This window comes from Lytechinus variegatus, chromosome 17 (genome assembly GCF_018143015.1).
Source record: "Lytechinus variegatus isolate NC3 chromosome 17, Lvar_3.0, whole genome shotgun sequence".
Lineage (NCBI taxonomy): Eukaryota > Metazoa > Echinodermata > Echinoidea > Temnopleuroida > Toxopneustidae > Lytechinus > Lytechinus variegatus.
The window spans coordinates 13,052,402-13,079,400 of record NC_054756.1 but is presented as its reverse complement, the minus strand read 5'-3'; the positions used below and the strand labels follow the sequence as shown (position 1 = coordinate 13,079,400).

Genomic DNA, 26,999 nt, shown 5'->3' with positions numbered 1-26,999 from the left:
TGCATTGGATTTGTACATGAAATCACGTTTATGAGCAATTTTTGGTCTGACATGCACTTACATAATGTTGCATAATGTCGTAACCGCCTACCCAGGCGTCACAAATTTGGTCTCAAAATTTGCGCGAGACTTGAAAGTAAAAAGTCAGTAGGGCGGCGAGGTCAAAAAATTTTGCGCAGCAGATATATCGCGAAAATTGTCGAGGGGGGGCATTATGACCCCCCCCCCCGGGAGAATTAGGGTTAAGAGTGATATTTTGTCAAACATTGTGAAATATCATCATTATTCAGGGCATTACAGATATAGCCAAGTTCTTGGCGCCGGGGTAAAAACATGAGACAAATCAAAGTTTACTGTGTACCTGATAACAATTCCTTGATCACTGAATGAAATCTTTGACCACTGGCTTGAATAGCAGTTCTTGAAGAATCACTGGTACTTCCAACATAGACCAGGAATCTTGGTGTTCCAGTGTTCTTGGTAGCAAAGATCTTTTGCCACTGGCTTGCAGAACAAACCTTGAACAGTCAGTTATACTTGTAGACCTAGAATCTTGGCGTTCCTGTGTATTTGGACCTTGGTGCACGTAGTAAATATGTTTGGCTACTGGTTTGAAAAGTAGTCTTTGAAAAATTATTGATACTCATAAACCAGGACTCTTGGTGTCCCAGTATACTTGGACATTAGTACATGCAGCAAAGAGGTTTGGATTCTGGTTTGAAGAACAGTCCTTGAAGGATCAGTGATACTTATAGACCAGGACTCTTGGTGTTCCAGTATACTTGGACATTAGTACATGCAGCAAAGAGGTTTGGATTCTGGTTTGAAGAACAGTCCTTGAAGGATCAGTGATACTTATAGACCAGGAATCTTGGTGTTCCGGTGTACGTCGTAGCGAAGACCTTGCCGTCAGGGGTAGGGTCTGAGAAGGCGATATCATCAGGGGACAGCACTGTTCCAAACATGAAGCTTTTCCTGAAAAATACAACAAGGTTTGGAAGAACTATGATGACCTTGAAGTTCAAATTTGATGAAGATTTGTTCAAAGCTGCTTCAGTCACAGCTTTAAAGATTTTACCCCCCTCCCCCCCAAAAAAAAAAATTAAAAGGTTAAAAAACAAATTTGGTTTGGTTTAAAGACTACAACTTATACTTGAGGAATTTACATTCATAGCTGCTTCAATCATAACCTATCGGACCTTAGCCAACCCCCCCCCCACCTGATCCTTACAATAGCAGTCTGGCTATGTTTCCGATTCCCCAAATTCAGAGCACGTGACTAAAAAGATACTGGTCAGGTCATTACATGTACATGTATGACCTTTGTGATAACTTCACAAGCATGGTGAATTTAAAATTACCTTTATCTCATTTGAAGTCACTTTCACAGGTGGATTAACCCAGATACTGGGGGTTGATTCCCCCCCCCTCCCTCAATAATTTTAATGATAAATTTGCAACGTCTGGGGATAAGCATCGTCTTACTGTACGACTATTTTCAATCAAGACTCACGCAACTCTTGAGAACAAATCCGACGCCCCGGGCACGCAACATTATGTATGCTCAAAAACGTGATTTCGCATTTTAAGTTGATACATACAAAATGTGTTTTCAGCTGAAGTTCATACATAAATGATCATTTTTTCTTTTATCATCAAGTCATTCAATTTAATGTACATGTATTCATGACTAAAATAATGTCGCAGACAAATTTTGTTGAAAAAAATAGAAAATTGAAACATTAAAAAAATTACCTAAGAACCTTAAAAAGAAAACATAAGAAATCAATTTTGGTACGAACAATTTTTTCAAACATCATTGTTAGGAATGCTATTAATATTCACACCAAAAATGAGCATTCTCAGAGCTTTATTTAGTGAAAATACGATTTCATGACTATGGTAGCATAATTTCATTCACATATGGATTTAGTGAAATTTAGCTACATACACTATTTATACTACTTTGCTGCACAACAATCTTCCCACATGCACTCATCAATTAAAACTTGTCTTGTGTATCATAGCTAATTGCCCATTACTGATGATAATGGGTATACTGGGGATCGATGGTTGCATAACGACCATGTATGTATATTAATTCGTCTTTTGGCCTTTCCATCACCATGGAAACCAATGTTCTTACCTCATACAGTCTACCATTCTAGAGGCGATTCTTTTCCTCCTGCATTGCATAGGGACCCATATACGGCTAATACCACAGAGGGCGGGCTCCGACTCAATCTCACAGCACCAAGCCTTCTGAGAATCATTTCCGTCAGGTTTATGATCATCAACTATCACTCGATAGCCCTGGTTGGAAAACAAATAATTTTTTGCTCTTGACGACAAATATCATGACTGGTTTTTGTTATACACACCCTATACCTTCTCCATCATCATTATGATCAAAATATCATATCAAAATTATCATGAAACCATCATTCAATGCATAATTATCATAAAAAATAAACTCATTTTCTTCATCATCCCATTCATCATCATCATCATCATCAACAGCATCATCATAAGCATCATCACCACCACCAACATCATCATCACCATCTTAATCATTACCATTACCACCATATTAATACCATACATCACCATTATAATCATCACTTGTAGAAATGCAAACTTCATCAAATATCATCAGACTCACAATCTCCAGCATCCCCTTCATCACCATCATCATCTTCAACAATATCAACATCACCACCATCCACATCACCGTCGTCATCTTCATCATCATCATCATCAATATCCTCACCATAATGAATATCATGATAATTGAGTCGAAGAAATAACCAGTTGTCTCACGATGTATCACACATAGTTGGAAAGCGACGTTTCGGACCCTGATTGGCCGGCGGCTCCAATCACAGCGTAGCTCACACCCTAGTGAAGCCAGACAATGGCGTGCAGCTGGGCACGCCAGCCCCTCGCCGACGACATATAACCCGTGCGCAGCAGCGTCTTTGCTCATTGCCTGACGAAGTCAAGCAACTTGCAGACGAAACGCCGCTTTCCTACTATTAAAGTTTGATACATCGTTCGACAACTGGTTATTTCTTTTACTCAATCCTTCACCACGATGAACCACTTCCACATCATCCATCATGATAATTGTCTTAATCACCATCATCATCCTCATCATCCCAATTATCATTAAAATTGTGATCATCATCATCACCATCGTCGTCTTCACCATCACCATCATTATCCTCACCATCATAAATCATCACAATCACCATGAACATCATTACCATCAATATCATCACCATAACTACCATAACCATTACCATTATCATAACCATCATCTGTAATGCAATCATCATCACCATCTATCCATCATACATCAACATCATCAGGATACATGTAACTACCACAAAGCTGAGTTTACACAAAATATCGGCAAAAATAAGATCAAAATGTCTTACATATATAAAGCTACATATGCATTTCTAATTGCTTTACAATATGTAAACATTTTACTCCATGTTAAGATTTTATCCCAGTGGTTGGCTTACAGATATGATGATAAATTTACAAAGCATACATGTATTTTTCTCCTAGTATTATATTCCATGGCATACTATTAGTTTTATCAAGTCTTTGCCTCAAGCAGCAGCAAGCTGTGTCTTGATATTTCTGCCCTTCTGGTGAATGAATGCTTTCTTTATTTGGCTTCATAGAAAATTCTGAACAAATCAAAAAGCAGTCTATGACCCGACCCTGAAATGGTAGATCTGGCCTTGAAACCAACCACACCATGAGAATTGTAGAAAATTATTTCTTGAGACAGATAAGAAAATGATGTAATAATAATAATAAATATTAATATTAATATATTAATTAATATTTACCCAGGGTAGCCACTTCAGTTCCGAAAACTGTTCTCCCAGCGGGCCCTGCTATTATTACCCCGGCTTTAGCACAGCTACCTTGATCGGGCGCTCGAGCATTCGAGGAATTTCTTCCTACTGGGTACCCATTCACCTCACCTGGGTCGAGTGCAGCACAATGTGGATAAATTTCTTGCTGAAGGAAAGTGCGCCATGGCTGGGATTCGAACCCACGACCCTCTGTTTCAAAGTCAGAAGACTAATCCACTGGGCCACAACGCTCCACGTAAATGTACCCCCCCCCCAAAAAAAAAAGATGTATCCATACTTCAACTCACCTTTGATATCTGTTCAGCTATGAGACAGCCTCCAACTTTCTTATCCAATGTAATAAACAGATAGGTCTAAAAAAATAAAAAAAATAATGCACAGGATATTCCAAAACATGCTCTTTCACTCATATTGTTAAAAATGAATTCAGAAACAGAGTAATGTATTGTCAAGTGACTGTGAAATGACAAAGAATACTGAAGAGGTCTTTGTCAAAATGGGTGAATCAGCAGTTTTGTAGACTTTAGAGCTATCAAAACAAACTTGAAAATGTATCCTCAAACCTATGGGGTGTTTCACAAAGATTTAAGTATGACTTAGAAGTGCACTTAAATGCCTAGTTGTGTACGGTCTAAAAGGCTTGACCACAATGTTGAGATCGTGCCATGAGGATGCCCACTGCTGCATATTGATAATTAAGATTGCAAATTGCATATCGTGTACGCATAGGCATCTAATTGCGGCTCTAAGTCATATCATACTCAAATCTTTGTGAAACACCTTCCTGAATCTAGGAGGTAACTGTAGTTTTCAGTTGTGACAAAATACTCGAAGGTGTTCTTTGTCATTTGACGAGTGTTTGACAATGGAATCATTATTTGAAGGAGATTCTTGTATGGTTAAATCTATAACTATTTAAAACCTAAAGGTTTATGAAAAATATAATTTTCAATTTCAATTCAATTTATTAATAATTCATAAAATGCAAAGCAGATATATATACAATAAAATATGTATGGGTATCACAACAAAAGCCTATAGCTTGCTAAACAGTGACCCCCTTACATACAAAAATATACATTATGACATGGTAAATCAAGAACTTTAAAGAACAATCAAATCTATATTAGGTCAATCACAACCAGACTACAAACAACAGACACAAAAAAAACAAGTGGAATGCCTCTGGCCGTCTCACCTGCATCACGCGATTCAACATAGCAGCAGTGCTGACTATGAAAACTACTATAACTCGCACAAGATGTTCAGTGATACTTGGTTACTCTTATTTCCACGTTTTATGAACTAGACCAATACACTTACAGAGATAGGATGGTAATTCAACAAATACCCCCAATGTGGCCAAAATTCATTGACCTCACATGACCTTTGACCTTGATCATGTGACCTGGAACTTGCACAGGATATTCAGTGATACTTGATTACTCTTATGTCCAAGTTTCAAAAGTCAGATCAATAAACTTGCAAAGTTATGATGGTAATTCAACAGATACCCCCATTATGGCCAAAGTTCATTGACCTTTGACCTTGGTCATGTGACCTAAAATGCGCACAGGATGTTCAGTGATACTTGATTACTCTTATGTCCAAGTTTTATGAACTAAACCAACATACTTTCAAAGTTATGATGATAATTCAACAAATACCCCCAATTCGGCCAAAGTTTATTGACCCTAAATGACCTTTGACCTTGATCATGTGACCTGAAACTTGCACAGGATGTTCAGTGATACTTGATTACTATTATGTTCAAGTTTCATGAACCAGATCCAAAAACTTTTAAAGTTTTGATTGTAAATCAATAGATATCCCCCAAATCGGCCAAAGTTCATTGACCCCAAATGAAATTTGACCTTGGTCATGTGACGTGAAACTCATGCAGGATGTTTGGTGATACTTGATTAACCTAATGTCCAAGTTTAATGACCTAGGTCCATATATTTCCTAAGTTATGACATTTCAAAAACTTAACCTCAGGTTAAGATTTTGATGTTGATTCCCCCAACATGGTCTAAGTTCATTGACCCTAAATGACCTTTGACCTTGGTCATGTGACATGAAACTCTAATAGGATGTTCAGTAATACTTGATCAACCTTATGGTCAAGTATCATGAACTAGGTCCATAAACATTCTAAGTTATGATGTCATTTCAAAAACTTAACCTTAGGTTAAGATTTGGCCAAGTTTCATGAACTTTCTAAGTTATGTCATTTCAAAAACTTAACCTTAGGTTAAGATTTGATGTTGACGCCGCCGTCGGAAAAGCGGCGCCTATAGTCTCACTCTGCTATGCAGGCGAGACAAAAATGAGTATCTGTGAGAGTGAGACCAAAATTAGTCTAGATCAAACTCAAACTGAAGTTAGACCAAGTTAATAGCAGACAAAACGGGCATAGCCCACGCGATATTAGACTATGTGAGAAGCGGATCAACCACTTGTATACCAAGAGTATACATGCCAGAATACATACCTTACACAAATCCTTGCTGACGGTATTATTAGCTTGCAAAAATCCTAGCTCCCTGTCGACCAACTCCCGTATCTCATCTACCTTCTTCTCAGCATAGTATGGAGATTCATGGGTAACGACGAGGATTCGGCCGTCATGAAAGGATTCCAATACTTCTTCTTGTTTCCAACCCTATCAAGAACAAGAAGATCAAATAATAATGGTATTTTATTTCAAGACTGTTCGCAGCAAGAGCTGAATTGTACAGAACTTTAACATAAAAAAACAACATAAAACATAACAGTTTCAAATTAGAATTATACACATATACAAAGCATGAAAGAATATACAATCGTTAATACTTTGGGGGTTAATATGAATCAACAGAACATCTTCAAATAATTGTAAAGACTATTTAAGAAGTGACAGAAGTTTCAATATTTGCTTAAGATATAGTATACGAGAAAGCGGAATTGAAGGATTTATGATGTAAGGGAATTGGATTGGATGAATGTGATTGTAGAGGCTATCGCGATTTTAAATTAGTCAAGTATTCATAGTATAAGGAGATTGAGAAGTGGAAATTATACAATGGGTAAATAATTAGAATAAAGTTTTATATACAGAGGCCTGTGAAAAATAAATTATTATGAAAAGCGATGCCAGACTTACTCTGAATATTGAGGGGAGGGGAGGGGGGCTAAGATGATCGAACGTACTAACATCCACTATTGTTTCTGAATGAAAATAGGTACACAAACTCCCTTGTAAATACATGTACACTTGTTTTTATTTCAAACTTCCTGTCCAGATTAGTTTTATTTTATTTTTTTTTAGGGGGAGAGGGGTGGAGGGCAGGGCTTGAAAAATCATGGAGTTGATCCTTGCTCCCAACCAATGTGGCACTGCCCTGAATGTCAAATAAAGTTAGAACAGATGTTGTTTGAAGACGTACAGTCAACCTGTCCAAAACTTTGAGTCTCTCCACTACTCATCATCTCTACTCGCCGACTCAAGCCAGCATCTCCTCATCAGCTCTGCTACTCAGGCTGTTCTCAACTCATCAATCTCTTCTGGTTTACAGTCCTTTTCAGGACTACTTTCAAGAAAGAATACTCTCTCACATCTCCACTTTCTCGCCTATCCATTTTTTCTCTTCTTCTATCCACTGTTTCTGTAACACTCCACATGGTGTACGGTAAACCACATCAGCGAAAGTTAGAACAGCATAGAAAAGCATGAGTCAAAAGTGGTGAGTGATGAATAGTGCCTACGATAATGGAGCTTTCAAATGAGGTTCATTGGGATTAAACAAAGTGTAAGAAAAATTTAGTCTTGTAGTTAAGTTGTTATCATAAATCTTCATGATCATCGCAATGAACCTTTACAGCTTTGGTTGCTCAATGGCATACTTTAAAGAGCAAGAGCAAAATGACTAACAGCAAGTAGTGTTGTCTCTCATAGTCATTTACTGTGTGTTATAAACTATATTGATATAACTTGTTAATAATAATCCAGTGAATAAAATTATCCTATGATTTTATTTGTAGAGGGAAATTTGAAATGTCTTAAAGGGAAATGTATTTGTTTTGATACTTGGTAGCATAACTAAGTAACCCATCGTTGATCCACAGTTTCAGCTTGAATAAAGCGCTCACGAGCTTCCGAAAAATACGTTGCAGTGCTCGTGGACTTCCCTTCTCGCATAGCCTCCTGCCGCGGCGCGGTCTGCTGGACGGAGACCAGGGGGCATGGGTTCGGGAGAACGGGAGATTGGATCGAAATCCAGTATTCTCCCGCAGGATCCGGGAGACTTGGAAGCTCTGCTACTAGCATCAACCTGTTTCAACTAGATGGAACCACCAGGGAGAATAAAACAAACGTTAGCGATTGATAGCTAATGTAAACAATTCTGATTGGATCCTGGTCAGGCTACTGAACGAAATGCGCATGCAACGATGATCCTGATAGGACATTTCATTATGGACAAGTCTACCCCAACAATAGGTTGATTTGAATAAAAGAAGAAAAATCCAACAAGCAAAACACTGAAAATTTCATCAAAATCGGATGTAAAATAAGTTATAAAGTTTGGGCATTTTAAAGTTTCGCTTAATTTCACAAATCAGTTATACACATATCCTGGTCGGTGTGCAAATTGGCAGACTGATGACGTCATCCACTCACTATTTCTTCAGTATTTTATTATAGGAAATATAAAATATTCTAATTTCCTCCTCATTGTCATGTGATACAAAATTTTATTCCTCCCTGAATATGTGGAATTATCATTATTTTTAACAGTTTATGGTTACTGGTAAGTCAAGGAGGTCCTTATTGTCAAATCTGTAAAAATTGAAATATTGTTTGATTCAAACAATCAAAAACAAAAGAAAAAGTGAGTGAAGGATATCATGGCTCTCTTACTAACTTGCATGTCACTGAGTTGTGCATTCAACTGTTTGTTTAAAAAATAAGAGAAACTTAGAAATGTCATAACTTCCGACTTCGATGAGATTAGCAGCGTTATGTTTGATTTTTCTCTATCGATTAAAATGAACAATTTTCTGGGGTGGACTTGATCTTTAATAGCGATTAATTCCTAATATTGTGTTACAGACCCCTGGTTCTAAAAAGGTACTTACTGGGAACTTGATACTGCTGAGGTATTTTTTGTGAAACCTGGCATGATCCGTTTCATCTTCAGGGTGTGCAGCTGTGTAAACAGTCCCACAGGTCGCACAGGTCACTGCACCGTAACGCTTCTGACCAAGATCCTGAGGAAGAGAGAGAATGGAGAGTTTTCATAAGATACATGTATATGACAACATTCTAAAATCTGTTTTTTTTTACGTAAACTCTTTAGTCTGAAGTTGTGGGTTTAACTATAGATTAGATACTGTAGCCGAATATAACGCAAGTCTCGATAAAGTTTATAGGTTTAATCCATCACCATTTATATTTGGCACTATATCATTCATAACTGCATGAAGATGATAGCTAAAAATAATTGTCTTCACCACCACAGCATGGAGAAAGAACTCAAGAAAGATGAGCATACAATCTAACAGGCCTGAGGCCTGTTGCAGAAATAGTTGCGTTTAAACGCAAGTCAAAAAATCAATCGCAAGTCCAAAATGCGCGCTGCTGATTGGTTGAAAATCAAGTTGCGCATGATTTTTAGAGTTGCAATCAAATTTGGAGAAAAAAAATCATTGCTGCACTTGATCAGTTTACCAATAATCAACACCGATTACTTCTTTTTACACTTTTACTGGAATGTTCACTAGATGTTGATTACTGATTTGAGTTATTAGATTTTTCGACATACATGGCTATAATCTCTGATATTTGACAACAAAGTTTAAGATAACAAATGAAATTCATGCTAAAACTTAATGAATAGCAAACATAACCTCTTTCAAGACACAACAATGAAGGCCACGCAGGCGACTGTGCATCATTCTTTCAGCTGTGTTGATACGCATGTCATAGTACTGAGACACTCAATTGAGTCAGCTCACTTTGTGTGGTCAAGGTGGTTTTATTTATTTTATTTATTTATTAGTCTTCTTTATACAGGGTAGCCCTTTCAATATCGAGTATTGTTCTGCCAAGGGGCCCTGTCTATACAGATAAAAACATTCAAAATATACACAATAAATTACAAAGTACAACCTTACATAATACATGTACATGATAATAATAAACAAAACAAAATAGTATTATACTTCGGATATTAATCACAATCACGCATAAACATCCACACACACGAGCACACAACCTCACACACACAAACGCCTACATAAAAATAAATATATAACATTATACAATTACATGGTCATGTAAAAAGGTCAACTTTTCTGTGATTTCTGATAATCCAAGAATATTGACTGTTTGAACTACTTGGATTACTTTAACATTCCAGGGGGTGTTTCACAAAGATTTAAGTATGACTTAGAGTCGCACTTAAATGTCAAGTTGGGCGCAGTATAAAAGGCATGACAGCATTGGTCAGATCATACTAAGAGGACGTGCACTACTGCGTATCGATCAATAAGATTGTGCGTTGCATATCATGTACGCGTCGACATTTAAGTGCGACCTAAGTCATACTTAAATCTTTGTGAAACACCCCCCAGGGTTCCCAAAGAAATTTGACAACAGAATTCCATGACTTTTACATGACTAAATTGCTGCTTTCCATGACTTCCTTTCTCTCATGGTTTTCAAAATCAGACAAGTTATGATGGCCTCCACCTGAGTGTTGCAAAGCTGCCATAGACAAGATTTAAATGCAAGTACATGACTTTTCACAAATTATCTTTGACTTTTCCCTAAGTTTCCATGACCACAAATTTTTCCAGGATTTTCTATGACTTTGGGAACCTTGCATTCCCCCCCCCGCGACTTCCTGGCAAATAATCAAATGGCAAAAATTGTATTCGTCCCATGCCTGTGCAACATGGCATCAGCTGCTCTCAGGCAATACAATGGGAGCTTAGACTCTTTTTGGCCTCTTAACAATTTGAAGAAAACTAATGACCATTTTGTCTAAAAAGTTCAGCTAATCATAAACTACAAAGATATAAGGAATACAACTCATTCTTTCAGATATTCTTCTACTTCCAACGAAGTTGATTCATCCCTTTAAACAAAATGCCAGTCTAAAACGAGTCCAAACAGAATCTAACAAAAGGACCACCAAAGTGTAATATATGCATGAATAAAAATTGCTAGACACTTATGTTAGAAAATGTGTAATTGCTGAGGAATTTACAAAACAAGCATGGCATCCCAGCCAGACGTTGGGTTTTTTCCCAAGCAGTGATAATACACTGTCCCACATGTCCTGTATTGAAGATCTTCAGTGTAACTACTTTTCAGCTTAGATTTTGAGACTTCACTGAGTTAAGTTTTAGGGCCCTGTCTCATCAACACGTGCAAGCCTTGCGGGTGAGTTGCAGGTGATTGCCCGCAACTCACCCGTAAAAAAAGCTTTGAGCAAATCAGACTTGCGTACGCTCCCGCGGTCAACTGTGTGTGAGATACTGTCAGTATGGGCAACTTGCAGGTAGCTAAAGTAGTCACCAACAAGTCACACGCAAAGGCTTGTACGGAATGATGTAACAGAGCCTTCAGCTTTTAACTAGACTCACCAGAGTGGTTTGTTCCAGGTTATCCGTCTTGCTTTTCAGCGATTTAGTCAACGGCGATCTTTCTTGTACATGTACCTTTGGCGATTTCAACTTTCCTACGTTGCTCTGCTTCTTTCTTGATATGGGTGTCGTGTTTAAGCGAGGGCTGGTAGGAGGGGTGAAGACCGGGTAGAGTTTGGTGGGCTTGTTAGGCGATACTGTGGATGTAAATGAAAATCAAACAAGCTACAATACTTGTGCTTGGGGAATATTGGTTGGCCTTGAGTGGGATGCGAAGAAATATTGTACGAGCTGAAAAGCAATATTGGATTTGTCGGAGACCTATCCAAAATTGTTCTCGAGTGAGGAACAGTAGTTCTATGCATCCCACGAAAATTGGCCATCCAAATATTATTATTTAGATACGCCCCCCCAATGCTAAACATTAAGTAATGAAGCAAAAAAAAAGATCATGTACAGGAATCCTGTAAATCATGGGCATGGCGCCTGAGTATTGTCATTTTTAGAAAAAGAAATCTCTGTAATGAAGTAAAGATGCGCTAGCGTATATAGTGCAAGCGAATTTGAATTCAATGAATTGACGCTCCTTTACCAGACCTCCTGGCAACTTTATACGCAATGCAATTTCATTGTGACGTAACAATAGCTTCATGCGCACAATCATTTATTAACCAATGATTATCTTGCGGGCGGGGCAAAATAATCATTTCGTCCAATATTTTCAATATTGGATGGTTTTCACAGGCAAGTACGTCAAAAATCAGTTTTGATATTTGTCTCTTTGAAATAACCTTGTCAGACGTCAAAAAATATCTGCACCTCTAGAACCCTACATCCAAATAATTATAACCAATATTGCTCTGCCATTGGGTATTGCCCAAAAAAAATTTGATAAAAGGAATTTTGTTTGTTGTGTACTTTCCACTATCTAGGTATAATTATTGATTAAAGTGTTTTGGGGTCATTTTGTAGATTTGATATCAATTTTGATTGGATTAAGGAAATAAATGATCCAGAAATACAGACCTTTTGGAGGAGACACATTGGTAGAATCAGGAGTCAGGATGTCCATATTTTGAACTTTGACATCTGACCTCTGCAGCACAGATTTCTTCCTCGGGCTACGAGTGCTTGTGGGCGGGGCATCTATCTTGCTCAGCCAACCATCAAGACGAGGCTGCGAGGATTTCTTAGAGGAGATCGGTGTTGAGCTGTCATGGCAACAATTCAAACATTAATTCTTTTTTTTTTAAATTGAAAAAAATGGACAGATACATCCTTATAGTCTTATTTTTCTTTCATTGTGTTTGGAAACTTGATAAACATAACTTCACTATCGATTGACCAGCATTCTAACTAAACCCATTTTAGTGGTGGTTGCTATTTCACAGCATTACAACGTTTTTTCAGGCCAAATTTAGACTTAAAGCCAAAAGGGAAGGAACAGTGTTTTTCATAAGTGGTGGTCAGAAATCTTCTGTGCAGGTTAGGCCTGACCACTGCCGTCCACCGTAGCTATAACACTGCTATTGACAGCTAGGCATAATTTTCTATTACTTGAAGTATCGCTCTGACGCTTATTCAGCTTGTACACGAGTGTGGTAAAAGTTGAAGGAAGAATTAGCACACCAGCTCCAAAATTATAATGACATGAAAATAAAATGTACAGAACTATTCATGTTTAAACACAGAAATTCAAGTTTAACACCAACCTCATTCTCCGTCTGTTTGGAGTTTGTCTTCTTGGAGATTTTCCAGGGGATGGGGAAGAAACCACACACTCTTTATCCGTCTTCATCTTGCGTTTCCGGGGCGACCTCTTCAAGATGTTCTCAGCTTCTTCAAGGTCATTGTCAATCTCCATTAGAAGGTTTTGAACAAAGTCCTCTGTGTCCCTGTTGTCGTCTTTAAAATCCTCATCGTTAAACACTAAGAAGTCCATTAGGTTATCCTCAAGGTGGCTCTTCTTGCTGCATGCATCAGCTTCCTTTCGCTCATCAGGGTCTTTACGCAATGGAGCTACATCCTGCCTGTTGACCACGCCAGTCCCAAAGTCCAACCCACGAGCTGTTTTCTCATTAGCACACGAGTCAAGCTTCTCCTTGATGGTCGTCACCTTTTGATTTTGATGGGGCTTGGTGGCTGATGATTTGGTAGGCGGTGCAGTCTGTTTGGTTTTCATTGACGGCTCTTTGGACTAGATGAGATAGAAACAAAACAAGCCATAACTCAATTTAATTATCGCTGATGCAATCAGTCAAAAGCAAAAGGGACATATTTTCTTTGTCTTTTATCAACCCCCCCCTGCCAAAAAAAATACATGTATTTTATATACACGTGGAATGCCTCTGGCCGTCTCACCTGCATCACGCGGTTCAATATAGCAGCAGTGCTGACTTTGAATACTACTCTAACTCGCACAAGATGTTCAGTGATACATGGTTACTCTTATGTCCACTTTTTATGAACTAGACCAATAAACTTACAGAGATATGATGGTTATTCAACAAAAAACCCAACATGGCCAAAGTTCATTGACCTTACATGACCTTTGACCTTGATCATGTGACCTGAAACTCGCACAGGATGTTCAGTGATACTTGATTACTCTTATGTACAAGTTTCATGAATCAGATCCATAAACTTTCAAAGTTATGATGGTAATTCAACAGATACACCCAATTCGGCCAAAGTTCATTGACCTTTGACCTTGGTCATGTGACCTGAAACGCGCACAGGATGTTCAGTGATACTTAATTACTCTAATGTCCAAGTTTAATGAACTAGACCAATAAACTTTCAAAGTTATGATGGTAATTCAACAGATACCCCCGATTCGGCCAAAGTTCATTGACCCTAAATGACCTTTGACCTTAATCATGAGACCTGAAACTTGCACAAAATGTTCAGCGATGCTTGATTACTATTATGTCCAAGTTTCATGAATCAGATCCATAAACTTTCAAAGTTATGATGGGAATTCAACAGATATCCCCAATTCGGCCAAAGTTCATTGACCCTAAATGACCTTTGACCTTGGTCATGTGACGTGAAACTCATGCAGGATGTTCAGTGATACTTTATTAACCTTATGTCCAAGTTTCATGAACTAGGTCCATATATTTTCTAAGTTATGATGACATTTCAAAAACTTAACCTCAGGTTAAGATTTCGATGTTGATTCCTCCAACATGGTCTAAGTTCATTGACCCTAAATGACCTTTGACCTTGGTCATGTGACATGAAACTCTAATAGGATGTTCAGTAATACTTGATTAACCTTATGGCCAAGTTTTATTAACTAGGTCCATATACTTTCTAAGTTATGACGTCATTTCAAAAACTTAACCTCAGGTTAAGATTTGATGTTGACGCCGCCGCCGCCGCCGTCGGAAAAGTGGCGCCTATAGTCTCACTTTGCTTCGCAGGTGAGACAAAAAACAACTTACTGGGAGTAAAAAATTTGTTACCCTGTATTACAATTGCAATTGGACCCTCTAGCCATTTCCATGGGCTCTGTTTTTGTTTTCCATGGCTTTTTCAGGCACTTTAAAAGGCAAATTTGACCATGCTACATGAATGTAGGATTAATCTCAGAGTGAGGATGCAACATATTAATCAGGCATTCTTTTGCTAAGGTGGGACGTCACAGCAATGGTATCCGCAAAAGTATTTGTTTACAGCTGGAAATGCCTTAAAATTTCTTAGTCAAGCACAAATAGTACTTGTAAAGTAAATGTGTATAAACTACATTAAAGTTTTAAGCCAATCCCACCCAGCCCTTCGGTCCCTTTAGTACAACTAACTTTATATAATGCACAACTGTTGACCCTTCTTGTGCTAGACACCTAATTTCCCCATTTCAACATAATGGATTATTGCACTCTGAGTAAGAACAAATTTTCTGTTCAAAAACCTGTTAGCAGTTGATTCCTAAATCTGCAAAGGTCAGCTTTCAACTTTAACTGAAGGGAATATGATTGGCATTGAGATTTCAGAACACAAGCATGGCTCACCGATTTTGCATAAAGATGTGCATACAGTACATTACATGTAGCTTTATGAAACACCAGCCAGGCAGGGAAAAAAATTACACAGGGGCAGGCTCAGAGCGATTTTGCCCCTGAAATTCTCAAGAGCCCTGGAAAAAAAAGAGCCCCTGAAATCCCCCATTCACTACAATATTAAATCGCAATCAATGACGTTGCAGATTTAGGTAATCGGTTGTGAAAAGAAGCCCCCGTAAATATAAAAATAATTTTTGCTTGCACCAGGCAGGGCCCTGTAACATAAAGACTGATCATGGGGCAGATTTCAACAAGTGATATCCAAAGCAATCGATTACAGAATCAGCTTCACAATCAATCGTTAAGCTTTCTGCTACATTATATAATTACTAACCTTTGTTACAGTTGACGCCTTCTTGCCTTTCTTCTGTCCTTGCTTTAGATTCCTCATGTACATTTGGATGCCTTTAGCTGCGTTGCCCTTAGATGCTAGTTTCCTTGGTGATGTTCTCCTTGCCACTTGACCTCCTGATGCCCCTTTGACCTTTGGTGACCTTTGACCCTGGACCAATTTCCTTGGTGAGGATCTCCTCTTGGTGAGTGGCTCTGAATGAAGAGCTTTGGTCACTGAAACTTTGTTCTCTTCATTTTCTTCAAATGATCTTTCACTCAATGTGACCTTAATTTCACCAATGACCCTTGACATGTGTCCTGTGGATGATTGCACTTTGGATTCCGTTTTAGCTCCTTGCTTACTTGAGTCCTGTCTCTTGGGCTGCACTAGCTTCAATGCTTGTACTTCCTCCACAGCTGTGGGTTTCTTCGATGTGGACAAGATAGTCTTTGAACTTTTAACAACATCCTTCTCTAAACTGTTTTTTCCGGCTTGAAACTTTTTCTCAGAAAGAGAAGGCTTCCTGATGTTCTTTGACTGTAGCTCCTCAAAGGACTTATTAAGGACCGCTGGGTCGACTCCTGCATCGATGAGCCGATCTCTTTCTTCCTTGCGTTCAAAAGGGGAGAGATACTTTGTGGGATTGTTACCATGGTAAAACGACTTTGCCTTGAAGCTTGGTAGTTCATCATCTTCCGAAGACTGGGATAGGTAGTCTTTACGGAAATTCTTCCGTTGACGCCGGCTGCGAGGAACAGACGCTGAGAGCTGTTCATCTCGGGGACGTTTCCGTCCAGACCTGTAAGAATATGAAAATTCACAATTATGTCTGCCTAATTATCTGCCTGTTTTTTGCAAGAGGGGTTTTCTAAGAATCAGGGTTCTCAAAGAAATATTAAAATAGAATTCCCTGACTTTTCCAAGACTTTTCCATTACCAAATTGCTACTTTCTATGACTTCCCATGAAGTCCCAGAGTTATGCAGAATTTGGGATGTCACAAAACTGGAAAAAATGGAAATCATGAACACCAATTATGATAGCAGAGTATGATCACAGAGTACAGTATGAGAGTTGCGAGACAAGACAAATTGGAAAGCTGCCATAGCCAAGAGGTAAATGCAATTCCATGACTTTTCACAAATTTTCCAAATTTCCTTGACTTTTCCCTGACCACAAATTTTTCCAGGATTTTCCATTATTTTCCATGACGGTGGAAGCCCTGTGGAGTAGAATCTTACTAAGTTTGGACATTTGGTAAGGGAGCTCTTTCTATTCATCTTACTCTCATACCTACGTGGAGCGTTGTGGCCCAGTGGATTAGTCTTCGGACTTTGAAACAGAGGGTCATGGGTTCAAATCCCAGCTATGGCGTAATTTCCTTCAGCAAGAAACTGATCCACAATGTGCTGCACTCAACCCAGGTGAGGTAAATGGGTACCGGTAGGAAGTAATTCCTTAAAAAGCTGTGTGCGCTATGAACGCCTAGCTTAGCCATGTATAGGAGCGCCTTGAGCACCTAACAAGGTGGTTATGTGCACAATATAAATACCCTATATTATTATTATTACTTTAAACAGGAGGAACACCCTAGGCCTAACGTAAAGTTGATTTCAATTCAAGGTGGTTCATGAACAACGAGTCTCACCTGATATCGCGATCGAAATATGCAATATGATGTTTTGACCCTATCATCCAGTACATTCAATCTTTCATTTTGATTCAATTTCATTCATTTCCACAGTTCAATACAGGTTGTGTCTACTGTGTGATATGAATTCCTCTAAATGCCACCTTTTCTGAATTTCCACATTTTAAATCATTTGGGTTTTATCTGTGCATTCACTATGAAGCAGTGTTGAAGTCAAGGCTCAAACCTCCAAGGCCAAGGCCAAGGCTTTAATACCCAAGGCCAAGGCTTCAATAACCAAGGCTGAGGCCAAGGCATGGAAACCCAAGGCCAAGGCCAAGGCCTGAAAACCTCAAGGCCAAGGCCAAGGCCAAGGCATTTCAATTGTACAATACATGGAAGAAAAAAAATAGACAACAATGCTTAGGCGGCATACATGACACACAGGACCAATGTATAAAAGGTGTGAGCGAGCAAAATTTTTTACCCTTGTACATTTAAAACGAAAATAATTTCATGATAGATCATGTAGATTTAGACATAAAAACATTTAATTATTGTTCTAGGCGATTCACATTGCAATAATTATTATTACCAAGGTGATCTGATCCTGGCATGCCCATTCTCAACATATGTCTTTCTCCTCTACCTGGTACAGGGGAGGCAGAATGTAATTTTTTTTTTTTTTGGGGGGGGGAGGTCAAAGCCAAAAATGCACTTACAATATAAGTCAAAATGAGAATTTTGGTGCAGTTCAGCAAAATTTTTATAAGGGATTTCTAATTGATAAGACAGATATTTTGATTTAGGCTTTAATTTCCCGCTATAGAAAGCATAGCAAGCAAGTGGTTTTGAAAAAAAAAATCAATTTTGAAGTTGTAAAACTTGATTTTGGGTCAATTATGGTGCTAATCACTGTTAAAAGGGCATCCTTGCGAGATGTTGTAATAAGATGTAATAAGAAATGAAATTTAAATATTTTGAGCTGTTTTTGTAATCATGAAAAAGGTGTGCATCTTACTAAACAAATTAACGCGAGCACAAAACACTTAAGCTGAAATTTTTACTGACCAGAAAAGGAAGCTGTTCTGGACTGCATTTAGTGACTCATAAATAGGATACATAACTTACCAATCAAATAATGCGAGCGCAAAGCGCGAGCTCAAAATTTGTACTATTTCGACATAAAAACTAGACATTCTAAGCATTTTTTTTGTGTAAATTGCATGCGAACCTTACTTAACAATAATTTATGCAAGCACAATCCAAAATTTGTTGGTTTTGAAACCTACAATTTTGCTCTGTATGCCATGCTTGGCCCCTCAAAATTTTTGGCTCATCATGCCATTGATGCCATAGAGCATTTGGAAATGACGAAATCGAAGTTTGTGTTCAAGTTTACCGAATCTTTTCAGAATATCATTAAGACTTAAAACATTCTTGTTGGTCAAAGAAAATAATACAAGGAAAACCTAATGGAATAGAAATCAACCTTGTTATCATTCTTTAGAGTAAACTATTTTTAAAGTATGAAAATTGTTGTCAAAATTGCAGTCAGATCTGTCAGAATTATTCCTGTCATAAAATCAGTATAATCAGTGGCGTACCGTGGGTCACGGCATTGGGGGGCACCAGCAAAAACTTGGAACTGCCTAGTGAGCTCGCAAAGCGCGCCCAGTTGCCAGGTATACTGACCTAATAGAGATATTTTTATAAGGACAGTGCCAATAAACGGACATGTATCTCACTAGTCAAATAATGCAAGCGCGAAGCGCGAGCTTAAAATTTTTGGTATTCAAACCTAAAAAGGGACATTACAATCAATCTTTTGTAATCATGATACGTACCTGTCTCGCTAAATAATTCGAGCGCGAAGCGCGAACTGAAATTTTTGTAAATATTGACCCCAAACAGGAAGATTTTAAGGACTATATTTTAGGAATCTTTTATCTATTAAGATTATACACATCTCACCATAGTCATTTAATGGGAGTGCCAATAAGCGCTTGCTGATTTTGTTAGAATTACATCTAAACATGCACATAATGCACTTGTAATCATGAGTAACATACCCATCTCACTAATCAAATCTTGCGAGCGCAAAGCGCGAGCTGAAAATGTAGGAAATTCAGACCTGAAGAGTGGCATTTTAAGGCTTGTTTGTAGGAATTCAAGAACACCTTAGGTACATGTAGTTCACTAACCAAATGATGCAAGCGCGAAGCGCGAGCTGAAAATTTTTGATATTCAGATCAGAAAACAGAAAAAGGGACATTTTAAGGACTCATTCTAGGAATTGATGGAGAGCAGACATCTTTCACCAATCCACTACTGCGAACGTAAGCACGGACAGGAAATGTTTTATATTAAGACCTTAAAATGGGACAATCACTTAAAGTATTCATGAAAAAGAAGCATACTATTGTTCATGTAAAAGAATAACTCAAAGTGCGAGGAAATATATTTGGTAGTTTGGTGTATATTGACTTGAAAACGGGAGGTTTTAGTATAACAAGATTATATATCTCGGTAAACAGACAATGGGAGCACCAGGAACAATGAAGACATATATGCCCTGAGCCAATTATGTTTCATTTATATGAAAAAAATGTTTCTTATGTAATGTAACATAACATAATTATGACATTATAATGAACAATAACATTAATGTCTTCTTTCCCACTACGTTTCTCTTCCTTTCTCCCTCTTTTCCTCCTTTTTTTAGTCAGCCGATAGGGGGGGGGGCATGGGGGCATGTGCCCCCATGCCCCCCCTGTAATTACGCCACTGACTATAATCCTAATCATAATTCTTATCATTATTATTGATATCATCATTATACTTATTAGTCATGATTACATCATATTACCAATAAATAATATTAATTTTCATCATTTCTCTTTGTTACATAATTATGTGATGATAATTGCAATTGATGGCACTGCTAAGTACACTTACTGCTTCTGCTGCGGCTGACTGGTAGTATTTAGTGTCATTAGATGTACAGAACAATTGAAACATTTATAATTACTTTTATAAAACAAATGAAAGTACAAAAATACAAAATGCCTTGAAAAAGCCTTGAAAATGCCTTGAAATTTCAAGGCTCAAAATCCTCAAGGCCAAGGCCAAGGCCCTCTCAAGGCCAAGGCTTGAATGTTCAAGGCCAAGGCTTTGAAAAAATAGGCCTTAAGGCGCCTTAAGGCCAAGGCCGAGCATCAAGGCACTACAACACTGCTATGAAGACACATTATTTCCAACATATATCTGAATCTGTCCGTTGACGTACAATCACCAGCATCTGGTTGTCACGTACGTTTGGGTTTAGGGGACAAGTGCTTAACACAGTTAATTTTGGTAGTGTGCTTTGGAGACAAGGATGTTAATGTCCAAACTTTCAAGTTTGAGTTTAAATACTCCTACGTCTTTAGAATTTCTGACATGTACATGTATCTAGGAGAGAAAAAAGATTATCATAGACCAATAAAAAGTGGGATTTTATTAAGACATTCTGGGCAGTAGGAAAAAATACACCAAGGCTCGGGCAAAATATATAGCCCTGGAAAATCCCTACTCATTGAAATGAGTGTCTGTTTGTATGAATAAAAAATATGTACCAAAGGATTCCGGGAGAAATTGTGTAATTGCTGAGAAATAAGCAAAACAAGCACCGATTCTGTCACTTCCGTCGGGTCTTTATTCCAGCAATAATAATGCACTCTCCCATGTGTGCCTGTCTGTGTTGGTGATCTTCAGTGTGAACGTTTTTCAGCGTAGATTTCACAAAGTTCAGTTTATGTAACTGTATCAGATCTAGATCCTCGATGATATACTGACAATTAAGCCTGGTTTTACAGACTTTCTCATGAAATCAGTGTTTACTGCAACTACTGGCATTTCTCTTTAAAGCTTCCAAAGTTGAAGATTTAAGCAGTGACTTGTGAAAAGTAGCCCCTGAACAAAAAAAAAATTGCCTGCTGGGTAGTTTGAAGCAATTGAAAAACTAAATTTCCTATTTGAGAGTCTTTATTAGGACCACTTTGATAGAAATCATGCATCAGCTTACCGTTTTAAAGGGGACTTTTCTGGTGATTCTGTATTATTCCAATTAGCAACAATGGCCAAAACTTTGGATGGTGACAGGTCCTTGGTTTTGCTCGAAGAGACTTTGCTGGTTGTCTTGGGAGTAGACTTGGCCATCCCGATCATTGTTCTATAGAGGTGATAGGTACCTAGAAAGTTTATAAGCAAAACACTTTAAAAGAGTTTTCAAAATATTTTTGAATGTAAATGTATATTGTCCCTAGCAGGCCTAACCATTAACTTATTCATTGCAAGGTCACTCTTCTCTATAACTTTTTTAATTTTCTATTAATAAACATATGGGAAAATGAAAAAGGGCACAAGAACCATCCAAAGTCAATAAGAGGGGCATAAAGGCATGTCAAAAGGTACCTCGAGCGAAGTTCGTGCAGGCTCCACTTCACTCTACCGCTACACTACACTCCACCTACCCGAACTTCAAGACCGTGAACTCTATCTGATATTCCGAGTGACAAAGGTGGGATTTTATTGAGGGAAAATATAAAATTCATGCAACATCACGATCTTTAAAAACAATTCAAACTAATATTCTTACTTTACACCAAGTTTCATTTCTTTTCCATGCTTCTATCAGTCTCAAAATTGGTGATTTAGAGCAAACATGAAGTTCCTCGCACATGTATATAAATAATTCGCTGCCGTATCGCATGCGATCTGCGCGAGGTACTGTCCGAGCTCGGACCCTCGCGCGCATGTGATTTGAAATCAGCAGCAGATTATTTAAAGGTCAAGTCCACCTCAGAAAAATGTTGATTTGAATCAATAGAGAAAAATCAGACAAGCAAAATGCGGAAAATTTCATCAAAATCGGAAATAACTAAAATAAGAAAGTTATGACATTTCAAAGGTTCGCTCATTTTTAACGAAATAGTTAAATGAACGAGCCAGTTACATCCAAATGAGAGAGTCGATATCACTCATTATTTCTTGTTATTTTTATTGTTTGAATTATACAATATTTCAATTTTTACGAATTTGACGATTAGGACCTCCTTGCCTGAAGCACAAAATGTTAAAATAATGGAATTCCACGTGTTCAGGGAGGAATGAAACTTCATTTCACATGACAATGACGAGAAAATAAAAATATTTCATATTTCTTATAATAAAATACAAAAGAAATAGTGAGTGATGTCATCAGTTCCTCATTTGCATACTGACCGAGATGTGCATTTAACTGTTTTGTGAAATGAAGTGAAACTTTAAAATGCCATAACTTTCTTATTTTACGTCCGATTTTGATGAAATTTTCAGTTTTATGCTTGTTGAATTTTTCTCTTTTTTTGTTGGGGTGGACTTGTCCTTTAAACGTGTGACGAACTTCATGTTGGCTCTAAATCACCAATTTTGAGACTGATAGAAGTATAGAAAAGAAATGAAACTTGGTGTAAAGTAAGAATATTAGTTTCAATTGTTTTTAAAGATTGTGATGTTGCATGAATTTTATATTCCCCCCCCCAATAAAATCCTACCTTTGTCACTCTGAATATCAGATAGAGTTCACGGTCTCGAAGTTCGGGTAGGTGGAGCGTAGTGTAGCGGTGGTGAAGTGGAGTAGAGCCTGCACGAACTTCGCTCGAGGTAGTCAAAAGGGTATCTACATGTAAATGTAAGGCTCTGGCCTTGGGTTGATATGTTAAACCTGCACCAGGAATTACAAGTACATATACATGTTAAAAACAAGAGAGGGAGAGAAAGAGAGAGAAGAAATAGTAGGGCCTATTGCACATTCTAGCATGCCTGGATGCAACGGTACAGTTCTTTAAATATATTTTATGAAATGAAAACAAATCGATGAGCAAAGTCGGGGTGGATTTTGCAATGTTAACCCCCTAATGGTGGCTGCACGATACCTCAAGTGATGTTCGTGCAGGCTCCACTCCACTTCACTACGCTCCACCTACCCGAAATGATGTTCGTGCAGGCTCCACTCCACATCCCTTCCGCTAAACTACACTGCACCTACCAGAACCTCAAGGTGGTGAATTCGTTCGGATACTCCGAGAGGCAAAGGTGGGAAAAAATGCATATTTATTGTAAAAAATCATGCGAAAAAAAAGGCATTGAAAATGAATACATGCTTAATTTCTTACTCTACACCCCTAATTCACTCCATAAGACCACTTGTTCACTGCAACCATCCTGCCTGTGGGGAATCTACAGGTAGGACTATAGTATGCCAATGGTGTACATAGCACACACTTTGAAAAATCATTAAAATGTCACTTTTGTGACCAAAATTACTGATTTCCATACAGTTGCGATTTATTTTTCATAAGTAACTTGGGAATAATTTTTATATTCACCAGAGCACTCAAAAACTTGAATTTTGGGCATATTTTTGTGTACGCCCTCTATTGGTGAACAGTAATATATGGCAAGAAAATATTCATTTTTCAATCTCTATATCTAATTAATACAAAAATAATTAAATTTTACATAAGAGCCGAGTTATATGATGAATAGCTGTAATTGAAACTGACAGTGTAAGAAAATCAAGCACTTGTCCCATATAAAAAAAAGAAATTAAGCCAAACATTGCCACCATTATTTTGCCACACATGGAGATGTACATGTAACTGAGAACAAGGTTATATAGTAATCTTGTTCATCGCATAAGACCATATATCTATCCTCTGTTTATCCTCAAAATTGGTGATTTAGAGCCAACAAGGAGTTCCTCACACGTATCGCTGCCGATTTTAAAACATCGCATGCGCATGCACGAGGGTCTGAGCTAGATCAGACCATCACGCAGACCCTTAAACTTATATTCATTTTCGATGCCTTTTTTTAGTATAATTTTTACAATTTTTCCCACCTTTAGCTTTGCCACTATGACTAAAAGTTCGAATGAGTTCACCACCTTGAGGTCCGGATAGGTGCAGCGTATTGACTGTACTTTGTAGTGGTAGTGCAGTGGAGTGGAGCCTGCGCGAACATCACTTGAGGTAACCCAGGGAGCTCCCGCCCGCTTCGCGGGCAGGAGCCCAGGGGCTTACCGTGTATTTGACCATACTCGCGGGACTAGCGCGATTTATGGTCTAAATATTTCTCCAAGTGAATTGTGAAAACAGAAATTATGCACTTACCACGATTATATGGATGAAGGTCTATCAAATGGCAGTTTCCCGACATCAAGGCACAGACTGGAACCTCAAAAAACGAAAAGTTCTCTCCTATCCCAGTCTAGATCGGCCATTTTTGTTATGAATCATAACAAAAATGGCCGATCGAGACTGGGGTAGGCGTGGTAGGAGAGAACTTTTCGTTTTTTGAGGTTCCAGTCTGCATGGTCTGTGCCTCGATGTCAGGATACTACCACTCGTTAGACCATCATCTTTATAATCGTGGTAAGTGCATAATTTCTGTTTTCATAATTTATCTTGCTAGATATTTTGACCATAATCTACCAAGTCCAACCATGTCTACCCTTGTCCCGTGACTTGCGTATGTCATGGTGAGCTCCTGGGCGCCGGCCCGCAAAGCGGGCTGGTGCTCCCTGGGTTAAACTTGAGGTAGCTGCATGCTGCATGATAGCGAGCCGTCTGTGTATGAGAAACGTTGGTAGGCCCTAATAAAAAAAATAATAAAAATGATAAAAACAGACTCGAAACAGACGGCTGCCAGCGCCAGGCCAGCTGTCTGTCTAGCATGTCTATATAGCCAAGGAGAAAAAATGAAGAATGCCGACAGTGTAGTCAACCGCGTAGCCAGGATTTCATTTTGGAGAGGGCGGTAAATGCATGCGGAGCGTGCCAACACTTACAGAGCGCGCAAAGCGCGCTCCCTAGGGGGTGGGTGCAGGGAGGGGGAGTTTCCCCCTCCCGCGCAAAGCGCGAAGCTTTTAGTGTTTCATAAATTAAAATGAAAAGGAGCCGTTTCTCTTGTCTCTAGTACCTCCAATTCGGTTGACTATATTGCGATTTTGAACCTTGTTTTCAAAAGTGATAGTGAACGCACAAAAGAGGTATACAATGGAGGAAATTAAAATGATAATAACTCCGCGCGAAGCGCAGAAGCTAAAGTGTTTTATCAATTTTTCTTGCCATAAAAAGGGCCCCGAGAAAAGGGTATTCTCAAAGATATATTGAAACTTTCTTTGGAAAGATCAGATTTGATTACAAACAATTTAGCATCAGTGCATATTTTTAACTCGCAATACAGAGAAGATTGGTAGAGGAAGATATTCCTCCCCTCGCAGAGCAATGAAACTCTGAAATTTCAAAGGGCGGACGTTCATCAAATGTAGATATGTACCCAATCGTCTCTAATTCAATTGATTTTCTAAGATTATTGAACTTCATTACAAAGAAAATAGTGCGCATAAAGTTGAAACTTCTGTTTCAACTTTATCTATATAATAAAGGATGATCAATTTTTTTGACATATCCTGAAGCGCTTCATTTTGAATATAAAGAAACTTAAGTGTCATTCAAAATTTCAAACTGAGGGCGCAGGACAGAAGATGAATGTATACAGGGAAATGACACGAAGTTTAATACAATTTGATAAAAAAATATTGTACTTTTTTATTTAATACGACATGAATTCCATACCTTCCTCTTTTAAAATTAGGAACCTGTTTGCCCCCACATTACGGTCGTTTATAGTAATGAGCTGAAAAGCGGGAGAAGCTGACTTTATGGAGGTGACGGCAGAAACTGATATACAGATTTTACCCGCTCGGAGCCGACCAGACCAGAAGTTGCGCGATCAATTGAAAAAAAAAACTTCATATATTTACTTCGGCCTAACCTTACTCAAATTCATGCCCTAATGTATACAATTTTAACTTTAACTGGCAAGAAGCACATAGCCGAGGTTGAAAAACAGGGTTAGAGAAAAGGTGGGCGAACAATGGAGAACTTCAATATTGCAGAGATGCCAAGTTCAAAAAAATGTTATGCGTGAGATTTTCATGACTCGACGTCTCTGTGCGTGCGCGGCCAGTACTTACACTCGTACGTTGCGAAAAGGCGCGCACGCATGAGAAATGGGCTTCAAAACTATGCGATACACGCACGCGATTCATCGTATCACGTACTAGCTGTGCGCTGACGTGCACTCTCGATTCGTCTCGCGTGCCGGGCTGGACGCGAAGGCGGTCGGCCAGTTGTATAATCTCGCGAATAATGCTACTTTTTCTCTTTTTTTCTGTCGGGTCCCGATGCGTGAGAAAAATGGGTGCTATGCGTGAGACCGTGAGACGGACCCTGAATGCGTGAGTCTCACGCACAATGCGTGAGACTTGGTAGCTCTGATATTGTCATTTGACCGCGCAGCGCGGAAGCAAAATTCATATATGAATTTAGAGCAAGAAGAGTGAAGGAGTTT

At 38.4% G+C, this 26,999-nt stretch overlaps 1 protein-coding gene across 1 annotated transcript in view; it reads right to left on the bottom strand.

Moving 5' to 3' along the window:
* Positions 1-206: 206 nt before the first annotated feature.
* LOC121430799 (N-acetyltransferase ESCO2-like) overlaps positions 207-26,999 on the bottom strand; it is a 27,964-nt gene continuing 1,171 nt past the window's right edge. Inside the window, exons 2-11 of the mRNA XM_041628206.1 lie at positions 21,625-21,790; positions 15,930-16,728; positions 13,241-13,725; positions 12,555-12,739; positions 11,529-11,725; positions 9,015-9,146; positions 6,391-6,561; positions 4,184-4,249; positions 2,147-2,313; positions 207-975 (exon numbers count right to left, since the gene is read on the bottom strand). Coding sequence (XP_041484140.1) covers positions 846-975; positions 2,147-2,313; positions 4,184-4,249; positions 6,391-6,561; positions 9,015-9,146; positions 11,529-11,725; positions 12,555-12,739; positions 13,241-13,725; positions 15,930-16,728; positions 21,625-21,767 — 2,475 coding nt within the window. The 5' untranslated portion in view covers positions 21,768-21,790 and the 3' untranslated portion in view covers positions 207-845. The remainder of the gene's footprint in view (positions 976-2,146; positions 2,314-4,183; positions 4,250-6,390; positions 6,562-9,014; positions 9,147-11,528; positions 11,726-12,554; positions 12,740-13,240; positions 13,726-15,929; positions 16,729-21,624; positions 21,791-26,999) is intronic.